Source organism: Esox lucius, chromosome 9 (genome assembly GCF_011004845.1).
Source record: "Esox lucius isolate fEsoLuc1 chromosome 9, fEsoLuc1.pri, whole genome shotgun sequence".
NCBI lineage: Eukaryota > Metazoa > Chordata > Actinopteri > Esociformes > Esocidae > Esox > Esox lucius.
In genome coordinates, this window is record NC_047577.1 from 20,974,463 (window position 1) to 20,997,034 (window position 22,572).

The 22,572-nt window shown below is 42.7% G+C and overlaps 1 protein-coding gene across 2 annotated transcripts in view; it reads left to right on the plus strand.

The window, feature by feature from the left end:
• The first annotated feature begins 2,496 nt into the window (after nucleotides 1-2,496).
• strn (striatin, calmodulin binding protein) overlaps nucleotides 2,497-22,572 on the plus strand; it is a 59,831-nt gene continuing 39,755 nt past the window's right edge. For both annotated transcript variants that reach the window (XM_010905867.4, XM_010905868.4), the window contains exon 1: nucleotides 2,497-2,876. In XM_010905867.4, coding sequence (XP_010904169.2) covers nucleotides 2,655-2,876 — 222 coding nt within the window. In that variant the 5' untranslated portion in view covers nucleotides 2,497-2,654. The remainder of the gene's footprint in view (nucleotides 2,877-22,572) is intronic.

The window sequence follows — 22,572 nt, forward strand, 5'->3', positions numbered from 1 at the left end:
CCATGCGTAATGACTTGGCTGTGAGTTCAACCAACCCAATTGGTTTATGTCTAACAAATGAACTTCACACAATTCGCGAAAGTTCGTGGAATAGAAGTAAACGGATCGAAAATAGACTACATATTAATTACTCAACTTTATAAGGACGAATTGTATCCTATTAAATGTAGTATGAAACGCTCATTTAAAAATATATACACTACAGTTTTTACATTTTTTCTTGAAATCCATTCATTTTAATGTGTAATGTAATCTCAGATTAAAGCATATTACAAATAAACAATCGAAGAGAAAAATAAATAATGCAATCGTTTTGTTTAACAAACTGTAATCTAAAATGTTGCTCATATAGCCACCTTTTGTAGACAACAAGCGAACAAACTCTTGGCATTCTTTCTACAATGTAAATCAAATCTTGTTTGGAAAATTCTTCCCAGCAATGTTGCTGAAGTACTCAGAAATGTGTTATATTTGTAGGTTGCTTTGCTTTAACCCTTCTGCCCTGTTCATCCCAAACCAGCTCGGTGAGGTTTAAGTCTGGACACTGTGCTGGTCAATCCATGATTTGAAGCCTGCTGTCTGTTTTTCTTCTTTAATGGGAGTTCTGACCTAGCATTGAGATATGTTTTGGGTCATAATCATGCTGTAGGATAAACCCCTGACCAACTAGATGTACACCAGAGGGTATTGCATAGCACTGCAAAATGCTGTGGTTGCCATTTTGGTTCAGGCTGCCACTCCAGAAGTGTCCCAGATCATCACGCTTCCTCATCCATGTTTGACAGTTGGTACGACATACATACTCAAAGGTTTACAAAAATCTTGTGTGATGAACTGAAGATTTAAATTTTTTATTAATCGGTCCATCAGACCTTCCTGTTTTCAGTAGTCCACTGGTGGTGCTTCATGGCCCAGACAAGCCTCTTCATATTATTTTGCCATCTTAGCAATGGCTTTCTTACTCCCACTTGACCTTAAGTGGGAGTAAGAAACCTGCAGCCCGAAGTCTTCTTCGAGAAGTGCACAGTTGAAACTAAGACTTGCTTACTTTGACCAGTGTTAAGCTGTGCTTGAAGCTGTCATCATGTGAGCCTTCCTTTTATAACTGTCTTTCTTTCGCCATTATGATAGCAGTATATTACTTCCTGCAATACAATACTGTCCAAATAATGCATAAGAGGGTGTAGTAACAGTCTGTTCCAACACATATTTTATACAAATAAAATGTTTGTAAGGAATCCACAACAGTTGGGACACCTGTAGGAATTTCCCACTGATGCAGAACAGCTGTACATTGTTAACACATTACTTGTTCCCTGAAAAAGGCATTTATATAACTGAAATGTACAATGATTTTTCTGTTTTGGGTAAGGTTTTTTTCTACCTCTGGCAGTTTACTACTTACCTTTGCAACATTTCAGGTTTATCACTGGACTTGATCTGCTTAAATTTCAATAAAAACTGGAAAATGGGAGTTTTCTAAAACATTTTACCATTACAGTAGTGTATAGTTTAAGTCAAATCATGTAAATAGGTCTTATCTCACAAAAAAAGACGACTGTCATGCGTAGGCAGCATTTCTTCCCCATTAACTGCAACACATGTAATTGTCAGGGAGACATGAATCATAGGCTGTTTTGTATGTGTGTGTGTGCATGGTGAGCAACTGGATAAATAGATAAATAGAATGCATAGATACATATGTGATGTTTAAGCATTAAAGCACAGGGATGGTGTTACATGGCTGAAATGCCACGGCTAAGAGCTTTTCATATGCAGAATGCACCGCGGAGTGCCTGAACACTGTGTTTAGCCATGGTAATATACCACAAATACCAAAGACGCCTTACTGATAAACTGGAACGCAATTTATCCAACGCAATCAGAGCAGGGAAAAGGGATGTGGATACATACCTTTTGTATACACAACTATCAGACAGCCAGCATTCAGGATTCAACCACCATTTTTATAATAAAGCAATCATTTATGAGGCTCTGTGGCCAATATAACATGCCTAAGGGTTGGCCTTAGGCATGTAGTATTGAGGACTGCCTGAACACAATTCCTCACGGTGTATTGGCAATATACCACAAATTGTTCGGTGCCTTGTGCTACTATAAACCGGTTAACAATGCATATATGATCACGGTATGACCTCATATACGGTGAATTTCAGCAGCCAAGCACCATTCAGAGTTTGAACCAACGCCTACAATAAAAAGGATTGCCTACTAAACCAATATTCTGACATTTACAATTAAATAACCAAATCTGCTCCTTAGGTCTACTTAATAAAACGACAGCCAAAAACAAGAGAACATTTGCATTTGAACTTCAAATTCCATCATGCGTAGGCCTCTACGGTGTTGTAAACTCCACGCGCATTTATCTCTGATTGGCTTATTTCAGTGTTATGCGTGATTATTAACCAATGGCGAAATCAAACTTTGGATGTGGGTGGGTGCTAAGTGTGGACGTCACCAATTGACAGAAAGCCTGGCTCAGACAAGAGTGCTCTGTCTGCCCAGTAGAGAGAGCTGTCGATAGCTATTTCCTTTCATTTCATATTACTGGGGCGACTAGAGATAAAACCATCCGTCTGAGCACAGTCGTGCCAGCTTGCGTGAACCGAACCCATATACCTGGCCTGGCCATGGACGAACAGGCAGGGCCCGGCGTGTTCTTTAACAACAACAACAACAACTCGGGTTTGCCTGGCGCTAGCAAAGGACCTCAGCAGCCGGGCGAAGTCGGTGGCGGAGAGGCGGCCAGGGCTCAGTACAACATTCCGGGGATATTGCACTTTCTGCAACACGAATGGGCCCGCTTCGAGGTGGAGAGAGCCCAGTGGGAGGTGGAGCGAGCCGAATTACAGGTAAATCACTTCACAAATCACCCTCTTATTTCGTGTGTTTACGGTGTTGAATCCGCTGGAGGATTATTAACGTTTATGCCAGGAAGCCTACTCGCGCGCTATGGTCTCTGTGGCGTGAACTGTTCGAGCTACGTAGCTAGATCTTTGTCGGATGACGTTAGTCACACGATAGCAGAACACTGCCTGCCACTACTCTGTAGTGTATTCCCAAGAATACACTATGCAGAAACCTAATTTCCTTGTGTCAAATGTTACTACCGGTTTGCTAATTATTCACCAACGTTGTATTAAAGGCCATCAAAAGTGGTCCGACAGGTCTGTCTGTCGATCATACTGGAATAGATCAAGCAAGTATATTCATGCATGATCCATTCCAAATCTCTTCATCCTATTGTCACTCATTGATTATATCGAAATTAAAATCGCGTTTAACGTAAACGATTGTATTGAACAAGTAGGCCTACACAGTACCATATTTATTGACAGCAGGGTTCTCCTGTGTAGCAGCGATAGCTTGTCAAATTAAACCTTCACTATTTGACAGTCATTCTTATAAACAGTACAACTTTAATACAAAACCAACTTGAGTGTTCAGTGTTCCTTCAGGCTCCTTAATTGCCATATAGTGAATGTAGCAGAGGTTAGGCTTATGTTGTGTAGGCCTGAGTTGCAAACCATGGTCAGTGTTCTCTCCAGAAATGACTGAAGCTTTCTGTACTGCTTTTACACATTACATAATTAACAGCCCACCATATGGCTTTCATGGCAGTGCATTTAGTAAATAATATTTAATAAGAATGTTCAAATTTAAATGCTTCTTCTGGATCCAAAATAATTGAGTGTAATTGCATGGCATTTGGTCATCGTTTTCTTTGAAAATGCTACTTCCTTTTATTGAAGGCAGTCTTTGTTTCTTTCATGTTATACCTGGACCAAAAAGATGGAATAGGATGTCCAGCATGTATTGACAATATGGCAGATAACATCTTGACTCTGGAGTAAGATTTTGTTTTACATTTTCCTCCCAATTGACTTCTAGAGCTTATCAGTGCTAGAGGGAGCTTATAAGCGAGCAGTAAACATTTTATAGCTGTTCCAGTGGCAATGAACAGAAACTATCTTAATGCATTTGTTCTGCTAGCGCGCTATTATGTAGTTTAGTCCTTTATTCCATTATAGCTGGAGTAATGTGAAAATCTAAAAGTTGGACAGTCACATGGGGTTTACTCTGCCAGTCTGTCAGCCTCTTCAAGGTTGACACATAGTCTACTATGAAAAGCAATTTATTTGCAAAGACTTAGTAACAGGGGGCATCACCAGCATGGATTTCCTGATATCATCATGCTCCTTTGACTCCATCAGGCAGCTTGGGCGCCTACAGAGCCTAGGTAGTCGGTGAGTTAGCGTGCTGTCACTAGTAGACACAAGAGACATCCTGGCCAGCAAAAAACATTTGAATGGGTTTGTGAGAATGCTTATGAAGAAGCCATGCCACAAAATGTAACTCTACTTAATCCGATGATACAGGTACATACAATGGGATTTGACAACATTTGGAAAGAGAGACAAAAAGTCATGCTGAGGGCTGTGCATAATGGCAAGTTGTTGTCTGTAGAATGCACTCTCCTCCATGCACATATGTGCAGCCCATTTCTTCCTGGTTGAGCATACAATGTGATAAGGAGCAGCAACTACTCAACAGCAGTGACCTAAATGACAGTAAAAACAAACATACAGAATACATATAAACATACTTTTGTTTTGGATTTAGGCTTAAGTGTGTTACTGCCTACTTATTTTCAAGAATGGTGGCGGCTACATCATGAGATGTGAATGCTTGGCATTAGCAAAGGCTGGGGAGTTTTTCAGATGAAAATAAACAGGATATAGTTAAGCACAACATATTATCTTTTGAGGAAAACCTGCTCCACTCTGCTTTACCCAAGACACTGGGAGAGGTATTCACCTTTCAGCAGGACAATAACCAATAACCCAAGGCCAAATCTACACTGGAGTTGCTTACTGAGTAAATACAGTAAATGTTTCTGAATGGCAAAGTTAGTTTTGACTTATCTGTTTAAACTATGTGGCAAGAGTTGTTATATCTAGGGTCCGCAATGCCCTGACAGAACAATTTCTAAAAGAATTATGGGCGACATATTTTACAATCCATGTGTGCAAAGTTTTTTAATTATATAGCTTAATGGAAGAAAATTTGTATTTTACTTTTTTCAGTGTATCATTTTTATTTTTTTTACAGCTTCTACGTGACCATTTTGTTTTTGTGGTGATTAAGCACTAATCACATTTAAATGCATTTCAGTCAAACATTGTGTGAAAATGTCTAAGGAGGTACAGGGCGATCCAACAACCCAGAGATGGTTCTGGAACCTCTAGCTTTGCGATGCCTGCGGCGGTGGCTCGACAAACACGTCTGACGATGACTGAAAGGCGAAAGCCTGGCGTTCGGTCCTCTCAGCGCTGTTGCACAACCCTGGGCCTCCATGACGTCACACCAAGCGTGTGCAGTGAGAGGGTTAAGGAATCGCTACAAGTCTCCCTGTCTGCTCATTCTTTGCCCCAGAGGATGTCTGGCATCATCAGCACTTTGTTTCCTTCCCCTCATTTGCTGTGCTATAAATACATCCCTGAAAAGACAATGTTTGGGAGTTCAAGAAGACACAAACAACGGGAGAAAGAACCGACAAAGGCGCACCATCAGCTCCTGTTGGGGCGTTCTCACTGTTTTACCCCCACGCCCCCCACCCCCCAGTAACACACTCTTTTGTAAGTGCTGGTCCTCTGAGGCAGAGCACAAGGGGCCTGTTCAGTGTTCTCCTTTTCATTTGCTCTTGTAGGCACTAAGCAACAATTTCCCTCCATCTGAGCTGCCTGTCAGCAGTTCTGTTCTCAACTCGTTCCAGACTTAATTTTGATAGGCTCCTTTTCCTCTGGCAAAGACTTTCCTGGACCTCAGGGATATTATGGCCGCGCAGCTTCCCGCCCGTTTCTCGGTTAGCCGTATATAGTTTTTGGTGTCATTGTTTTAGGTCCAGAGGATTGACTCATGCTAAAAGGTCAGCGAGAAAGCGTCCTCAACGGCACTCCCAATGCCTATGGAGCTCTTGTCCATAGTAGTGCTCTGTAAAGGAACTAGGGTGTTATTTGGGACATTACCTGAGTTCCTCAAGGCGTTGGGTTTACCGCAGTCCAGCATCAGACTGTGAGTAAACCCGTCTGGTATTCTAACAAGAGACCCACTTCTGGCCCTCTGAACCCCACCCATTTGTTTTACAAGCATTTTACCGGAAGGTTCTGAATGTGATCTACAAAGCACTGTGCCAAACGTAATGTCACGCCATAGGAACATTTAATAAAATGGCTAAGTGGTCACTATAATGAGCCCACAGGCTCCTAGTAAAGACACTGCTAAGCTGTGTAATTTCCAATGCCCTTATCTTTATGCTCATTTTTGACAATTTCCCCCTCACTATTACAGTAAGTCACATCGTCAAAAGGCAGATTTGCGGCAGGCCTCTGCTCCACAGTATGTGTGGATAGGCAGGCCTCTGCTCCACAGTATGTGTGGATAGGCAGGCCTCTGCTCCACAGTATGTGTGGATAGGCAGGCCTCTGCTCCACAGTATGTGTGGATAGGCAGGCCGGGGATTACGCATACCGCGCCGCATGCAAAAGTGACGTCTGACGGTCTGTCATAGCAGCGCTTGCTGAGAATGTAGTCGTATTTTGTATTTTATTTACGGCTTCCCTTCCTATAGCCCTTCTAACGAGGTGGTTCTTCACAAGGCACAGACTATTGTTGTCTGGCCGTTTGTTTGGCCAGTCTTCGCACCGTGTTATGATGACATGACACACACGGGTGTGCTCTCCGTTCATCCACAAGACCGATGGTCACCAGGGTAGCAGCTTGGCCCACTCTGAGGGGGAGGCCCTGAGCGCGTCAGGCTCTGGGATAGTGCATCCGTAAGCAGTCTTTCCGGCTTCCGGAGGGTCAGCGGAGGGGTTCAGTTGAGACAGTGGCCCAGAGGCAGACAGCCCTGCTGTACTAGCAGCATCTGATCCACTTCAGTCCCTGCCTCAACATAGAGAGAGAATTTTGTCCTCTGGAAATATATTCTCTTGTAATTTGCATAACCAAGGTGCAACTGGTAACTCGCCACAAAATATAGATTGAAATGGAAATGTGCTTGTGGATGCTTTCTAGCACGCGCTAGAGGCTCTCCGAGCACAGATTTGTCCTTTTCTCCCCAACATCAACTTGTGACCGATTATTTTCACACAAAAAAAGCTTCTCCTGGTTTACTCAAGAAAGTTTGCTGGCACGTATTATATCTTTTTTATTTTATATAAGTTGCCCCGGTCCCACCAAAAAGTGGTTATTGGTGGCCCAACTATGTTATGTCTTTCCAGTCAGGTGTAATGTGTCAGAAGCGCTTCTGTTTCTTTTGGGGGAAGCTGGTCGGAGGTGCAGGCTTCCTCACATATTTGGACTCGCAATGCTTCACTCTTGTGGAAACCATAATTGCCATTACCGATGCCACCAAGTCTTACGCAAATACCTCTTTGTGTGTTCATTTGGTTAGCAACCTGTTGTGGATTTCAGGGTGGGTGTGTGGGGAAAAGTATTTTATTCTTCCAGATAAACCTACGGGTCCACGTTTTCCTCGGCAGACACGTCAAATGCCAATGCGAAGCGCAGGTTTCACACCTTTTCACGTTTACCTCGTTCAGAGGCTGCCTTGTAAGGAATGGTATGCACCCCTGCTTGTTTTTGCAGGTTAATGTGCACGGCGGAGCCAGGACGCAGGGCGACCTGAGTCACGCCTAACTGCCGTAAGCCCTCTGCTGTTGTTGTGAGTAACAGGGGACTGACAGAAGGCATTGCCACAACTCTCGCCCTGGAGAATGGCACACAGACACACAGACACACACACAGTGTTTTAGGCCAATGCTAAGTGGATCGGGCTCACATTTTTGGTCCTGTGAAATGAAAACTTGTTGTAACTGTCAGGGCGTGAACATTTTTTGGTGAACATACTGATGCAAGTTCTGGCACGCAGGGTTATCTTTTTCACCGCAAGTCTTTGTTTTCGGAGGCAGATCCTCCCGAATAGCAGAAATTATGTAATCCGTTAACTCGGTGAGCTTTCGCTCCAACTCTGAAGTCTCCCACTCGAAGATGAAATTGAAAACAGATGAGGTTAGGTAAGGGGGATGACTTCACCAGGCACCCCTGTCCTATGTGCAACTTTTAGTCTTAATGGACATAATGTAAACAGAACTAGGATATCTGTACAACCACTTTTTTCCCCCATGGGAATCACATGTCACTGATTGATTCTTCAAACGGATTTCCTATAGTGTGGTCCAGCAGTCTTGGCCTTTACCTGTGGTGCGCTGCAGCCTGGGTTTGATTCAGGCCTACTGTTCTGTCAGCTAAAACTCTTTGGTCTACTGTTCTGTCGACTAAATTGCTCAATCTCCACTGTCTCTGTCAATAAAGCATAACAATGCCCCCCTCTAAATGCATGCCAGTACGGTAGGACTTCCTTTATAACGATATGTTATGAGGCATTTAGGCTTTTTTGGACAGGAAAGTGGTGATAGAAAGAGGAGAGTGTAGTTGTTTTTCCCCGCAATGAGCAGTGGATTTGTATATCCCGAATTCTCATTAGGCAACTGCACTGTTGCCTGCAATGTAGTCAGGAAGGTCATGGATCTGGCCCTCTGCTTGGGTCACTCCAGCTCCTCCATAGTCACTGAGGCACCTTCCAGGCATCACGTGACAATGGCTGCAGCGGTGACGCATTAGTGACTGATGCGATTGGACCGGCGACCTGATTTCGGTCTTCGCTCTCTGAGGGATATCCAACCGAACTCGCCGCTCCACTTAGGCAAACGCTCCAGCTCAGAGAAGCGTTGGTCGGACATGAAATCATTCATTAAACCACCTGGATGTTTTGCGGGTCAAAGTCATTCCACATGTGTCTGAGGGTCTCCGTGTCCACCACGTGCTTGATTGAAGAATTGAAATCGCTAATTAGTAAGGTGACTGCCCGCCCCTTATGGTCTCGGGCTTAATTGAATGGAAAATAACCAGCAGACACTAGGCTCTCCAGGGAATTAGTTTGTCATCCCTGTCTCTGAGGGAAAACCCTGCTACCATTTTTGCTTTCCATGACAAAAAGGAGAGGGGGTCTTCTGGAAGGGATAATAAAGAGAGATCCTGAATCAGTTTTCACTAAAGATCTCATATTGTAACATTTTTATTAACCCCGCAAACGTCACCTTCAGTTTCCGGTGTGCTCGTTCATTCCCCTGCAACAAATCACAATGAAATACTGAACGTAATCAGTTCTGTTAGTGAGCACGAATGTCTGAATGGGGGAACAGAAACAAAGGGAAAGTGTCCAAAGGCATACAGAATTGTGTATGCTCCAATTCATATGTTGGTTCAAGCAAGAAGACTAACAAACACCCAGGCGCGCTCACCCAAATATTTACTTAATATCTTGATATCTTGTGAAATTGAGTGTTCCTCACATGAGGCAACCCATTGGATATGGGTATATTGAATTAACCAGGGGTGTGTTGAGTTTGCACCATATCATTCAACGTAAATGTTTCCTTTTGATTTGCTAAGAAATAACACAAGCGTATGCATGCTCTCGCATTTGGATGCCCTTCCTTGCCGGTTGTCAGGAGAAAATAATTTGTTCAGATCTGTCTCTGCCACCTATTCTTGAGGTCCTCATTGTCCAATTGGCCCCCAAATAAAATGTTGCTTAGGGCCGCCAAAAGTCTGGAAGCCGGCCCTGGACGCAGCATTGGTGTTTACTCACTTTGTTTATGCGTGCTGCCGCCAGTTCATCCAGAGTGTGCCAGGGGACCGCTCCAGCTGCTTCAGAATTAATCAGAATGAATTAAGGATCAGCACTGGAGAGGGACAGGGCCAGCGTTAATCTCTGCTGTATGTTTTAGCTGCTGATCACCACTTTGGGTAAAACCTGTTGGCGTGCTACTGACGCTTAGTATTTTATGTTATTTTTGTATTGGAAAGATTTCTCCGTGCTCAAGTTAAAAAGTTAAAAAGGTTTATTTGTCACAGCAATGAAATGTTTGGTTTTCCTACTCCTGACTGCAGTTAAAAGTTAAAAAGTAACAGTAATTATATATATATATATATATATATATATATATATATAATATATACTTTTTTTTTTAACACAATCAATCAGTAATAACACTATACAAAAACACACATCAATATTAATAACTATACAACCGTAATGCATTGTAAAAGTGACAGGTGTGCATGGACTATGGATGGAAGGGAGGAGGGGTTCCTGAGTTGAGCAGCCTTACAGCCTGTGGAAAGAAGCTGTCCCGTAGCCTGTTTGTTTTGGACTGAATACCCCTGTACCTTCTGCCTGACGACAGCTCGGTACTCTGTGTTCTCTGTGTTCTTTTGCCAACATGCACTAAGCTGGCTCGTTAATAAATGCAACATAGTTGCTCTAGAGAAAATAATAAAAGTAAAATATTTGACAGTTTATTGTGAAGGGGGTATGTCAGCAGGCGTCGAGGTACAACTGGGAGAGCCTCAATTTTGATGCGCTCTATTCCGCTAATATTTTTCGAATTAACCAGGGGAATTGTCTTCCAAAGACTGCCCAATAAATGTATACAAGCTGGCAAGCAATCGCGTTTGAAGCGCTATGTTGGTAAAACCTATACCAACTGTAGCTGTTTTGGGGTTGAGTCATTGTGCATTTCTGAGAGAGATTGATTTGGGAATCAGAAGTGCATTTAGGATGCTACGTTAGTAGTGTAGTTTAGTCAAATGAAATAGTCTACCCCCTGAGAGGGGGACTGTGGAGAGTGCGACTCTGTAATGACCTTTGGCCGCCCCTCTGCTCCCAGTTGGCTCTGTCGGCTCTGATAGCCGCTGTGCGGCCCGGAAATGGCCTGTTGGCCGCTGTCTCATCCAAGTTATTAAACAAAATAAATTGAGGCGCTTTGGGCCACTGCTGGTCCGTGAACTTCCATTTCACTGAACCCTGACGATGGCAGAAGAGGAGCATCCAACATCGCTTTGTAACAGAGAAGGGAAAGACTGCAACCGACTGATTTCGAAAGAGTTTTTCTTATTAGTTCATAAGGAATAAGATCACATGGACTGGAAGGAGGTGATGCTAGATCAGTGCTCTGATTCTGAGATGCTTGGTACTCATCCAGAGTAATGACTGGGTGAAAACCACTGACTAATGAATGCCTTCTCATCATGCCGTTTGGACATGATTGAATTTTACATTTCGCTTGTCACAGTTTCCTGGTAGAGAAGTCAGACCTTCTTGAATACAGGGGCTGTCTAGTTCCCCTGCTTTTATTTTAAATATAAAAATGACCTACATCTGGGATCCTGAGTGACGCAGCGGTCTAAAGCAATGCAGCCTGGGTTTGACTCTAGGATGCATGCTACAGCCGGCGTGGCAGAGATTCCCATAAGGCCGGACCGTATTGGCCCAGAGCTACCTAGACCCACCTGGTACCCAAATTTATTATGCAGCTGAGAATCCAGCCGAGACTAATGGATTGACTTCATCTAGTGCAAGAACATGTTGCTAAGTAAAACTATGTTAATTATCTGGATGTCACAGTGACATGCCAATTTGCTAGTAATGACTGATGTGTGCAAAGGACAAGTTCAAATGTGTTGTATTGAGATCCTTGCCAATCTGACTCCTTACCACTGACTAGCTGTTCCTTCCCACCCGCTAACATTCACCGCTGTGCGGCCAATGCGTTTAATCTTGTCTCCTGATATTACTGTTTGAATGAAAGCTGCTTCGACGCGGAAATATGTGCTTACAGTACGTGATGGGGTCTACTGCTTATTCCCGGGCGAGATTGTGCTGCAAGCTAGAAACCAATTGGGTTTAGATGGTTCAGTGTCTTGCTCAAAGGCACCACAACAAATGTTTCAGCATATTTGCTCGGAGACCGGAACCAGCGACCTTTCAAATAGTGGACCTATACTAGGTTATCTGCTGTCTCATCGCATGTCTCGGTGTTTGCTTCTGCTTGTCAAAGGAGAGGCAATAATCTGGATTGTGTGGCCAATATCTGGCCAGGTTGACTGCTAACCATCAGACAAGGTCATAAGCACAAATCGGTAACCACATTATTAATTCTTTTTATCAAATAAAATTTGACATCCCTACTTATTTCTTTGTGTTATTATCCATGTATTATTATTTTAATAATTGTTGGTATTATACATTACATGTGTATCTAGTGTTATCTTAAATCTTATCTAAAGCTGTCAGGTAATGTTTTGTCACACATCTAAACTGGCCACTTTGATCTCTCTGTCTTTGCCCAGAAGCACCTCTTACCGTTTCAAAGCCATATCGCTCAGTGTGACGTGTATATGAACCACAGGCACTGGGTGACCCCATGCCCTTAACGCCTCCCCCTTCCCAGCACCCCCACTGCTCCTAAGTAACACGGATCCGGGGAAACATTGATTTGGCCCACTGTAGCCATGGTGACATCGGTCGTACCCTCTGCCCTCACCCTATTGTTCAGATAGGTCTATATCCAGTCAGTCGTGGTCGCGCGCAGTATTCCACGAAGATGGACAGTGGTTTTGTACGGTGCTCGCTAAATCTAGTAGATGTCACTATGTAGTATTTTATGACTTCCTTTCAGACAGCTTCTTACCAAGTAAAACTGAGTATAACATTACACCAATAATATATTAGTAAACACACTGTAGTCCTTGGATCAGTACTTGAACAGTGTTTTTCAGTGAATGGCATTTTGTGTTTTGTGTACTGGAATAGTGAAGGACACATTGAGCGTGAAAATGAGGCACGGTGTGTTTGTTTGAAACCGTTCCCTTGACGTCTGAGTGACAGCAGATATGCTTTGTAACTTCAAAATATCTCAACATTGATTTTTCAGTGGGACTGCATCACAAATGCCACACTTCGTATTTCACCCTGTTGCGTGCCTCCAGTAGGGAACGAACCTACTGGATGTCAACAAGGCCTAACCACCCTAACCTGAACTCTCGCCCTCTCCTTTCTGATGAACTCGGACCCGTGTTCACCAGGATTCTCGGTGTCGGCACCGTGTCAGTAATCCTCCGGAGATCGGGCTTGTCGGCCACCGCGATTCAGAGGTACAGCAAAGGCTTTGTGTCTGTTTCATACTACAGCCTCTGCTGTCAAAACGCTTGTTAAGCTCGCCCGCATACCATCTGTGGCCACTTCCTGTGTTCGCAGCGTTGGGTTCAATTTGTGATTCCTGGGTGTGCTCAAGTAGAAGGACCCACAGGGTCTTTGGTGCCCCACTTCATTAATGTCAGCGCTTTGAGATGTTAACTTTGGTTTGTTATATAGTTTAGTCCTTATCTGACGATGTCTGCCACCACCTGGTTTTACCTTTCACCTGATGGAGGGTGTGCTTTGTCAGGGAAGGAGTGTATGGGTGTGAGGTGGAGGGGAGGGAGTGTGTCAGCGTTTACGTCAGCCAGCGAATGCCGGATTTTGGCCGGGATTTGGTGTAGTTGCCAGGTAGATTAAAATATCAATGGCCAAAATGTCTGGTGGGAATTGTGCCAAATTAATAAATAAATGGATTAATAGCATATTAAATAGCCTAATATTGTGTGACTATGATCTGTTGCCAAGAAATCAGCGAGCCTCTGCTCGCTCTTACAGTAAGACAAAGTCTAGTGTAAACTCTGGTGTGTGTGTGGGGGTGGGTGGGTGGGTGTATCGGTGGGAGTCTGGGCGTCATGGATGGAGGGAGGGAACTGTGGACTGGGCTTGGGGGGAGTGGGGCTCCATGATGCAGGCCAGGAGTGTGCCACAACACTGCAGACTCCAGGATCTATTGACATTATCAAATGTTGACTGATGGCCCTGAACTAGCCTTACTGGGATATCCAGAGTCAAACCGAATTCACCACAGTCATCGCGACGGGCTCATGTGCAGCTGCTCTCTTCTTTAATGACCAAGGAGGCTGCCACATGCTTTCGTGTAGCCTTAATCCTGTAGCAATTGATTAATTCTTAATCGTCCCATAAATCAATGTGCTTTAAGTACATATCTAGATGTAATTTCTCTGACTGACATTGAGGCCATATGTGGTTTTAAACATACATTTATGTTCACAAGTGTGGCCAGGCCCAGATGAATGCAGATATGCTACTCCTACCCAGCTGGGCCAACTTGTCAGAGATTGAAGACTAGTGGGGCCAACCCGGAGCATCAGCAATGAAACAGTCTTACCTGTATTTAAGCACTCATCCCAAAGCACTCAACCCACTCAGAAAACTGCACGTTTTCCCCAGATAATGGAGCTGCAAGGATTTGTCAATTACAGTCTTTCGCGTCTTTGTCTCACTTCATACTTTTCTTCATCACTTTTTGGGTCCCCACCAAATGGGAAAAAAAAGACCAAGATTTGTTGGATTTCTACACAATTGAATACATTTTGTACATTTGCATCTAAAAAGATAATTTATAATGAAGCAAAATTAGCATATTTTAAGAAATTGAACTGTATCCTAGGCTCCTTTAAGACACCTCATATTTTTTTTTTATCTGCAGCTGCTAGGAAGCTTTAACACTTGCTCTATAAAATGAGTAGTTTTTTTGTTTTAAACCAGAACAGTCCCATGAATCATGAGGCTGAGGAATCCGGATGTTTAGGCATTACCAGTTTTGGTATATAAGATGTGCGTGTGTGCTATGCCGAAGGCTATGTGGTCCCCCTCTTCCTCTATTGCTTTTGTAAATGTCACGGAGTGGTTCCAGGTTTTCTCCAACGACCTTCCCGCTGATTCCTATTAGCCTGTTCAGTGGATGGATTCCATAAAACACTTGTAAAATGCTCAGAGGATTGATTGGTGTACATCAAACATCCTCAATTTTCATTGAATGAAAAAGCATTACTGACAGTTTGAGTGAATATGTTCCTCTTTATATATGTGTTTCTTTAGGAGAGCTTTGTTGCTGTCCTGCACCTGATCAATTATCTTTCTGTTCATCTCCAGGGCTCTGAAGGTAGGGTGGTCTTTTAGGAAATAAAGGACCAGTGTAAATTTGTTTTCTGTCAGGAAGGTGAAGACCCAGTGAACCAGATCTGTGTTGACATTCATGTTCTGAAGCATTTGACCCTGTAAGTATTCATGGTTTTTGTCCAATGGTACGCCGAACCCACAATTTGGTCCCAGTTCGGTAAGTTTTTGGTACAGCGCAAAAATGTATTCCTCAACAGCTGCTGAAGGTCAGGAAGAATATGCCTAATGAGAGCACTATCCAAAATAAAATGAAGTGCAATAAACATTGTTTTACAGGCATATAGTGTGGGTGGTACCTGCTGTAATAGGTAGGATAGGGACATTCGTAACGTGAAGGTGCTGAAAAATTCTATTCTCAACCGCAGAGTGCAGGCGCGTATCTGCAGCTACACACACACACACACACACACACACACACACACACACACACACACACACACACAGTGCAGGCGCGTATCTGCAGCTACACACACACACACACACACACACACTCATTGCTTTTGTCTTTTTATTTTGCCCGATTAGACTGATCCTTGAAGGCAAGGGCTGCTTGAATGCATTTGGTAGACAAAGTTGTACTTTTTTTTGCGTTTCTGGGTCACTCCGGGGTTGTTGTTACTGGGGCAGTTTTGGAATCGATGTGTCAACATGTTTGAGGTGTTAACAGCTGTGTAGGCTACTGCAAGCAGTGGCAACATACGGTTAATGTTTTGCCAGTGTCTCTCTGTCCATCGTTGTTGTTGTCTAATGGAAAGTCAAAATGCTGTAAAACTGGAGATTTAAACAAAGTTAGTCTATCAATAACACCATACCTTTGTTGAATTACCTATTCTTCTGTGATTTCGGCTCACAAAACAACAGTTGGAATAGTGCCACAAATTACTTTAATTTAAATGACGAAGTGTGCAAAGGATGTCCTTTAAACGGAATAGCCTTATATGTTGAGAAGAATAGCCTTACATCTCAACACAGCGTATAGTAATTCATTTTGAATGTAAAAAAACTAAAAAAGATGTATACATTGGGGTTCACATGCAGAGTTACGAGCCCCCTTTACCGTCCAGTCTCTAACACTTACAGCCCTAGACAGTAGAGAAATCCACACAGCATCCTGATGTATGTCTCGAGCTTCTCCAGGTGGGTGTATGCACCAAACTGCAAACTGGAGCATGCCAGTATAGGATCACACCTCCTTTCTTAGCTGGAGTAGGACCTGCTCTTAATCACTAAGGATGTTAACTCTATAGGGAAGTAGTCATTGTGGAGAAGAACCGGGCTTAAACACTATTCATCCCTACAGATGTGAGGGGTATATGGTGGTTGTCATTGTGGAGAAGAACCAGCCTTAAAAACTCTTCATCACTAAAGATGTTAAGGCTATTGGGCGGTAGTCATTGTGGCAGGTGGGTTTGCTCTTTTTTGATACACAGCATAATATATTCAAATGGAAAGCTCCTTACAGGCAGTTTAGTGATCAGTGTCTTATGGACTGATGCATATGATCCAGAGTGGAGGAGCTTTTTTACCGACAGGCTGATCTGAGTCAACAACAGCTTCCAAGGCTGAAATCACAGCGTGGGCCGTTTAAGGCTCCTATGAGTGACAAATCTACGCAGTCTCTTGATTTGTCCCGCATCAAGGATTCTATTGACTCTGAAAATCTTGCCAGGCAAAGAGCTCACCCATTCTGGGCGGTTCCCTGGAGAGAAAAAAGCCCGGAAAATCTCCACTCAGAAAGTACTGTTTCTCTTTTTCAGAAGCACAGATCTTTAACCGGAACCTGTGGTTCCCAAACAATAAGATGTTTTATTTGTCCAATATTCTAGCCTAAGAAGTTGTTGTCCTAAAGGATCATGCTACGGAAAATAACAAGAATGAATATCTGTGGACTTGGTATAGGCCAGGGGTATTCAACTCTTACCCTATGAGGTCCAGACCCTTCTGGTTTTATATTCTACCTCATCATTAATTGCACCTACCTGGTGTCCCAGGTCTGATTCAGTCCCTGATTAGAGGGTTTAAAAATTTATTGGCACTGGCTTTGAGGTGTAGAGTAAAATGTTGGGGGTATAGGCTATTCTTAAAAGCACTTTGAGAGAGCACTTTTTTTAAGATGTATTTTTGGGGATTTTATTTGACAGAAAAGTGGGGAAAGATAGTTTTTGATGAAAGAGCAGTAGGTGGGATTTTAACTTGTACATATGCACCAAAGGCAGCGTCACAGAGTGCTGGGCCACCGCATGCCACACAAACACAATTCCTATTGACTATTGTTGTATGTCTCAAGTTAAGCAATTGTTATCCAGCTCTGAAGATTGTTGACGGCTTCTGTCCACAACATGATTCTTAACCAGATTAACTAAAGTTCCAGACATTCTGTCCAGTTTTTAGTTTAGTACTGCACATCTTTGCACTAACCTGTCCAGTTTTTAGTTCAGTACTGCACATCATTGCACTAACCTGTCCAGTTTTTAGTTCAGTACTGCACATCATTGCACTAACCTGTCCAGTTTTTAGTTCAGTACTGCACATCATTGCACTAACCTGTCCAATATCTTTCTGTTTGTTCAGAATGTTAACCAGCTGAATGTTCTTGTTTGGATGCAGGCTTTGTGTTTACTCTTTATACTCACAAAGTTCCACCCCCCACCCTCTCCTTCGCTGCCTGGTATCTAGAGGGTTGTGTTGTTCTAATTAAAGAGTAGCCGCTCTGAGGACTATAGGCATGACACCCACCGATCCAAAAAAACAAGTAGGCCAGGGCTGCTGCGTCACTAGGCTGTTCTAGCGATTCCAGGCGCCCCGCTCACTCTCACTCACATACACACACATACGCACTTGCTAACACACCTCCTGCTAACACAAAACGCCTGGAGCTGTGGAGCTGAGGTTCGGTCCCGATGCAAGTGCTGCTGGTAACCAGCTGACAAATTTCCTCTCAGAATGCGGACCATCCAGACTTTCCAGACCAGAGATGCAGGACAATGGGTCTAGCTGGGCAGAAATGTCTGTTTTAGTAAAACAAACCTGTGAAGGGAAAATTGGCATGCCAAACATGCATGCCTTTGCTAGAATGGCAAGAAAGAGGCCCAACGCATACCTTTAAAAAGTCAGTGTTTGATTATATCAAAGTTAAAATGCGACCTTTCCTACAAATGGCCTTCCTCAGACTAATCATAGAAAGACATTGTGGCATGTATACCGGTCTGTCTTGCAATGCTGTTTTTTTTTACTTGTAAGAACATAGTCAGCATTGTTCAAGATTTACCTAGGCGCTTCCTTTGTCAGCTTGTTGAATTGTTAGTCGAGTATGACCGTAACTTTTTCAGGGCTTATAGATCCTTTTTGCTTAACTTGGGTTTCTCCAATCCTTTGTTCTTTTCACACCAAATCATGCTGGCAGCATGTTTCTACAGAATGTTTGTGGTGTCTGGGTAGAGTGAGAGTGATGTTTTGTTTGAACTAAACCAACTCAGACGGAATGGATCAGGCATTATGGGTGGGTAAAAATGTAATCTTAAAACTTTACAGGGAGGTCTATGAAAAGCCAAAAAATTGTTTATCAGTGCGGTTGGAATGAAAGATAAACATTGATTTTAAGGAGAGAGATTTCTGATGGTGCAAATGTTTAATAGAACAATTGAATACTTGGCTTGTTTTCTTGTTCAGGTATTGTACCAGCAGGGTTTCCACTGCCTGTTGACTCAGCTGATATTTGTATGTCTCATCTCCTACCCTTGTATGGTACGTTGGGCATAGTGCTTCTGTCAAAAACAAAAGACCTCACCCAATTTTGTTTTATCTTGTGGCTGCACCTCGACTATCTTTGGTAGAGCGCTCTCCACTCCCTGCCATTCCTGGTATGAAAGAATTCCACATACGCTGTTGTTAAAAAAAAAAAAAAGACTATTGAGTTTTGCTGTCAGTGTTTTATGTTTATCTAAGTTATTTAAAGCACAGCTCTAAATGTTGTGTTATACAGGAGTCCAGACACTAATTTTTGGGGAGGGGGAGATTATGGTAACATAAACACACAGAAAAGTAGTAGTCCAAAAGTTGATACAGTCAGTTAATAATTGATTGCTAAAACCAGAAATGGAATCAGGCAAGCCTAGTTCAGCCGGACCGCAATTAAAAGTGGTAAATGTTATTCAATGGATTTGAACCCAGGTCTCCCACATGAGAGGCTGTCTTTAACCACTACACCACAAAGCTATACACTTGCCCAGTATCGGTATTGCATCCTGACATTAGATTATTTTTGTCACGCATTAACATTACACAAAGTTTGAGTATTTCGCTAGACACCATTTTTCTTTCATTTGTGAATGACATTGATACAATAACTATCAATTTAGGTGACGATAACTGCCTTTTCCTTCAAGTGAAAAGACGAGAGTATCATGGAAACCCCTACTCTTCAATTTCTAAGAGGTTTTGACAAACCTATATTTACCCCAAAAAGCATGCACGGATGCTTACTTCTAAAATCCACCAGAAATAGTCGCAATATAACCGTAAAAAGTTGTATTTTAGGCTTACTATAACGTAGCTACTGAAGTTTTAAGCCAGCAAAGTTTTTGTCTATGCAGAACAAATCCTAATGCATCATTTTTGACGAGATTCGAACTTGGGACCTATTGTTTGCAGGGCTGCTTCTCTAACCACCACGCTATTTAACAAGGGGTAGTCAGGCGCTTGCTCGACTAAGTGCCTTCCGGGAAGGATGGTTGAGAGGTCCAACAGAACGGCCTTTTCTTGTCACGCTCTAGCGACTCCTTGTGCTGGTTTGGCTTCCTGTAAGATCATGGTTCTTGGCCAGTAAATGCGCTCTCCTTCCGACGTGTGTGCACCGATGAATACTTCCAGCTGATAAGAATCAGGACGAGGTTTTGTCGTAAATATGTCTCAATCTTTGATCTCGAATCTCCTGGGGAGTTGTCACAATAAGTCAAGGCCATAACTGTGAACTGGACAGCACACATTTTTTAAGGTAAGAAAAAGAAACTTTTCACCTGCGACTCTTTCAACCAAATGTAAAGTCTTCGCCTACAAGCTGGAGTCAGTTCTCTGACTAACATACTATTTGTCATGCACCGCTCATTCTCTACCTCCATACATCCCTCTCTCCCTCCCTTCCTTTTCTTTTTTTATTCCCCTTCTTGATGAATCATCCCATGCTGCTCCAGAATTTCAGAAGTTGCCCTCAAGGAGTCCACCACTGCTAACTTTATATTCAGAAATTAGTTTTTGGGATAAAAATGGGATAGTGGGAGAGTGCTTGCTCATTCCCACCAGGCTAATGATCGACCCAAGGAATACAATCCATGTTTGGTTAGTTAGGATAATTGAGGTTTGGATACCCCTTCGGGATAGCGGCTGTGTACTGCTTGGCCACCTGGTTGAACCTCAGCGGCCTCGTCTTGCCCTGTGCACTAAGAAGGTGGAGCCGACCCATATGGGTTATGACCGATGCTCCGCCATGGAGATATTTCTTAACCTGGACAAAAACAGAACTGTCATCATTCTTTCTGCATTCACTGTGTATGACTGGTGATTACTAGCGGACCTCTGTTCAATGCCCGGTAGCTCATTAACTGAATGTGTCCCATGTGATCAGTTAGGCATCCAGCCACAATCCAAAGGCTACCGTTTTAGGCCACCTATCCTTCAGACTATTTTCCAGTGCATGTAGGTCAGCCTTGACACTGTAGATTTTTTGGAGGATCCTTCTCAGTGAAACAGTGGCGGAACCTACGCTTTTCAACAAAGTACTCCATCAAAAATCTGCCCCAAAAGGTTCTTTGAGCAAATGGGTTCCTTGAGTAACTAAGTTTTTCTAAGAACTTGCCTCCGTTTCTCCACAGTTTGAATAGGAGGATCTCCTAAAGGATCCTTCAAATTAGTGTGCATGTGTTCTCAATTGTCCTTGCAATGCATAATGCGTTAAGAAAACCGGTATGAAATGGGAGGCCACATAGTCGAACGCTGTCAGTTCTTTTATAGTTCTGAATTGTTGAAAGACACAAATACTCTGTTGAAAGGGTACAGCATGAGATTATCAGAGACTCTGTCTTTTATAGGCACTATTATAGCTGGGTTTTACTGCCTCTGTCTCTAAATGTAGAGCAACAACTCCTAAAGATGAGACAAAAGGAATTTTTAACAAGTGGGTCACCCAGTTTCACTGCATATAGGCTAAGACTGCTCCGCAAGGAGGCCCCCGCTAGCACTTGTTTTTTTTTGTCAGAGCCCAAAAAAGATTTTCAGGAATCCATTTTCGGACTAGCCTTTATTCATAGGTGTGGGGAGGTGTGCCTCTTTCTGTCCAATAAGGTAATTCCCTAACAATTATCCAAGTCCATTTAGAGGAGACGTTTTGGTTGAACACCTCTAGAGGCCGTAGTCCCAGCATCTTCATAAGGAATCTTAATTAAATGTTATGTAAGCCTAACTCTTGAAAATAAGTATGGCTGTATGTCAATGTATCTCTCTACTCTTAAAGAACTAGAACATTAAGGCCTCCGCTATGGGGCATCCTGATCCCGTCAAAGGTAGGAGCATATCAACACCCATCTGTGTCAAGTTTTTACAAGATTGTTCAACTACATCCACTAGTGACTCAACTGTGACAGAGTGAGATATTTTGGAATCTGTTGCTGTGTTGAGTTGTTTGTTAGAGCAGGACTGACATTCACATTTTGGTCTTGGTCTGTTTCTCTCAATTTCAATTTAACAGGCTTTATTAGTTGTAATAATTAACAACAATAAAAACATTAAATAAATATACCTGAAATTCTACACCAAGGTTTAAAAGGATAAAGGAATTTTAAATCTTTAAGCTACAGTACAAAGAATGAAAAGTAAGAATGACAAATGGGGGGGAAAATACATTGTTTATGTTCAGTGTTGTTTGTGCTCCACTGGTTGGCCTTTTCTCATGGCAGTGGGTCACAAATCATGGAGCTCTGATTGCACATAGCTGTATTTCACGTAATGGATCCAGGAGTATCAATGATTTATGTTTACATTCAAACATTTGTCAGGAGGTTAAAAAAGTCCAACCCTCTGTCTGCATCTGTCTCTCTGTCATTCCCTGTCTTTCCCTCCCTGTCTCCTTCCCTGTCTTCCTCTCTAGCGGTCTCTTGGTCTGTCTGTGTTGTCCTCTGCCTCTACAAAAAAGGGTTGCCTTGGTAACCTTAGCATTAGACTGCCAGAGAAGAAACATTGTCGTCATGTGGGTGAAGTTAAAAGTTAGGTGCATATTTGTGGATTAAGCATAGGCCTGTATATTTGCGCAAATAACGCACAGTAAGGTCCAGAAGTATACAACTACAGTAACTTTGAATTAGGGGTGAAAACAAATATTATGATTAACTTGTCAATAAAAAATCATATATATTTATAATCAAATTTTCAAAAGTTACAAAAAATCTGTACTACCGATTGACTTACTTGACAACAGTAATTATTTCTTACAGACTAAACAAATCTGGCTAACGGGCAAGTACAGGAAATTGTCACTACTAGTGAAAGCATACCTGTGCATCCTGGCAACATCTGTACCGGCAGAAGGA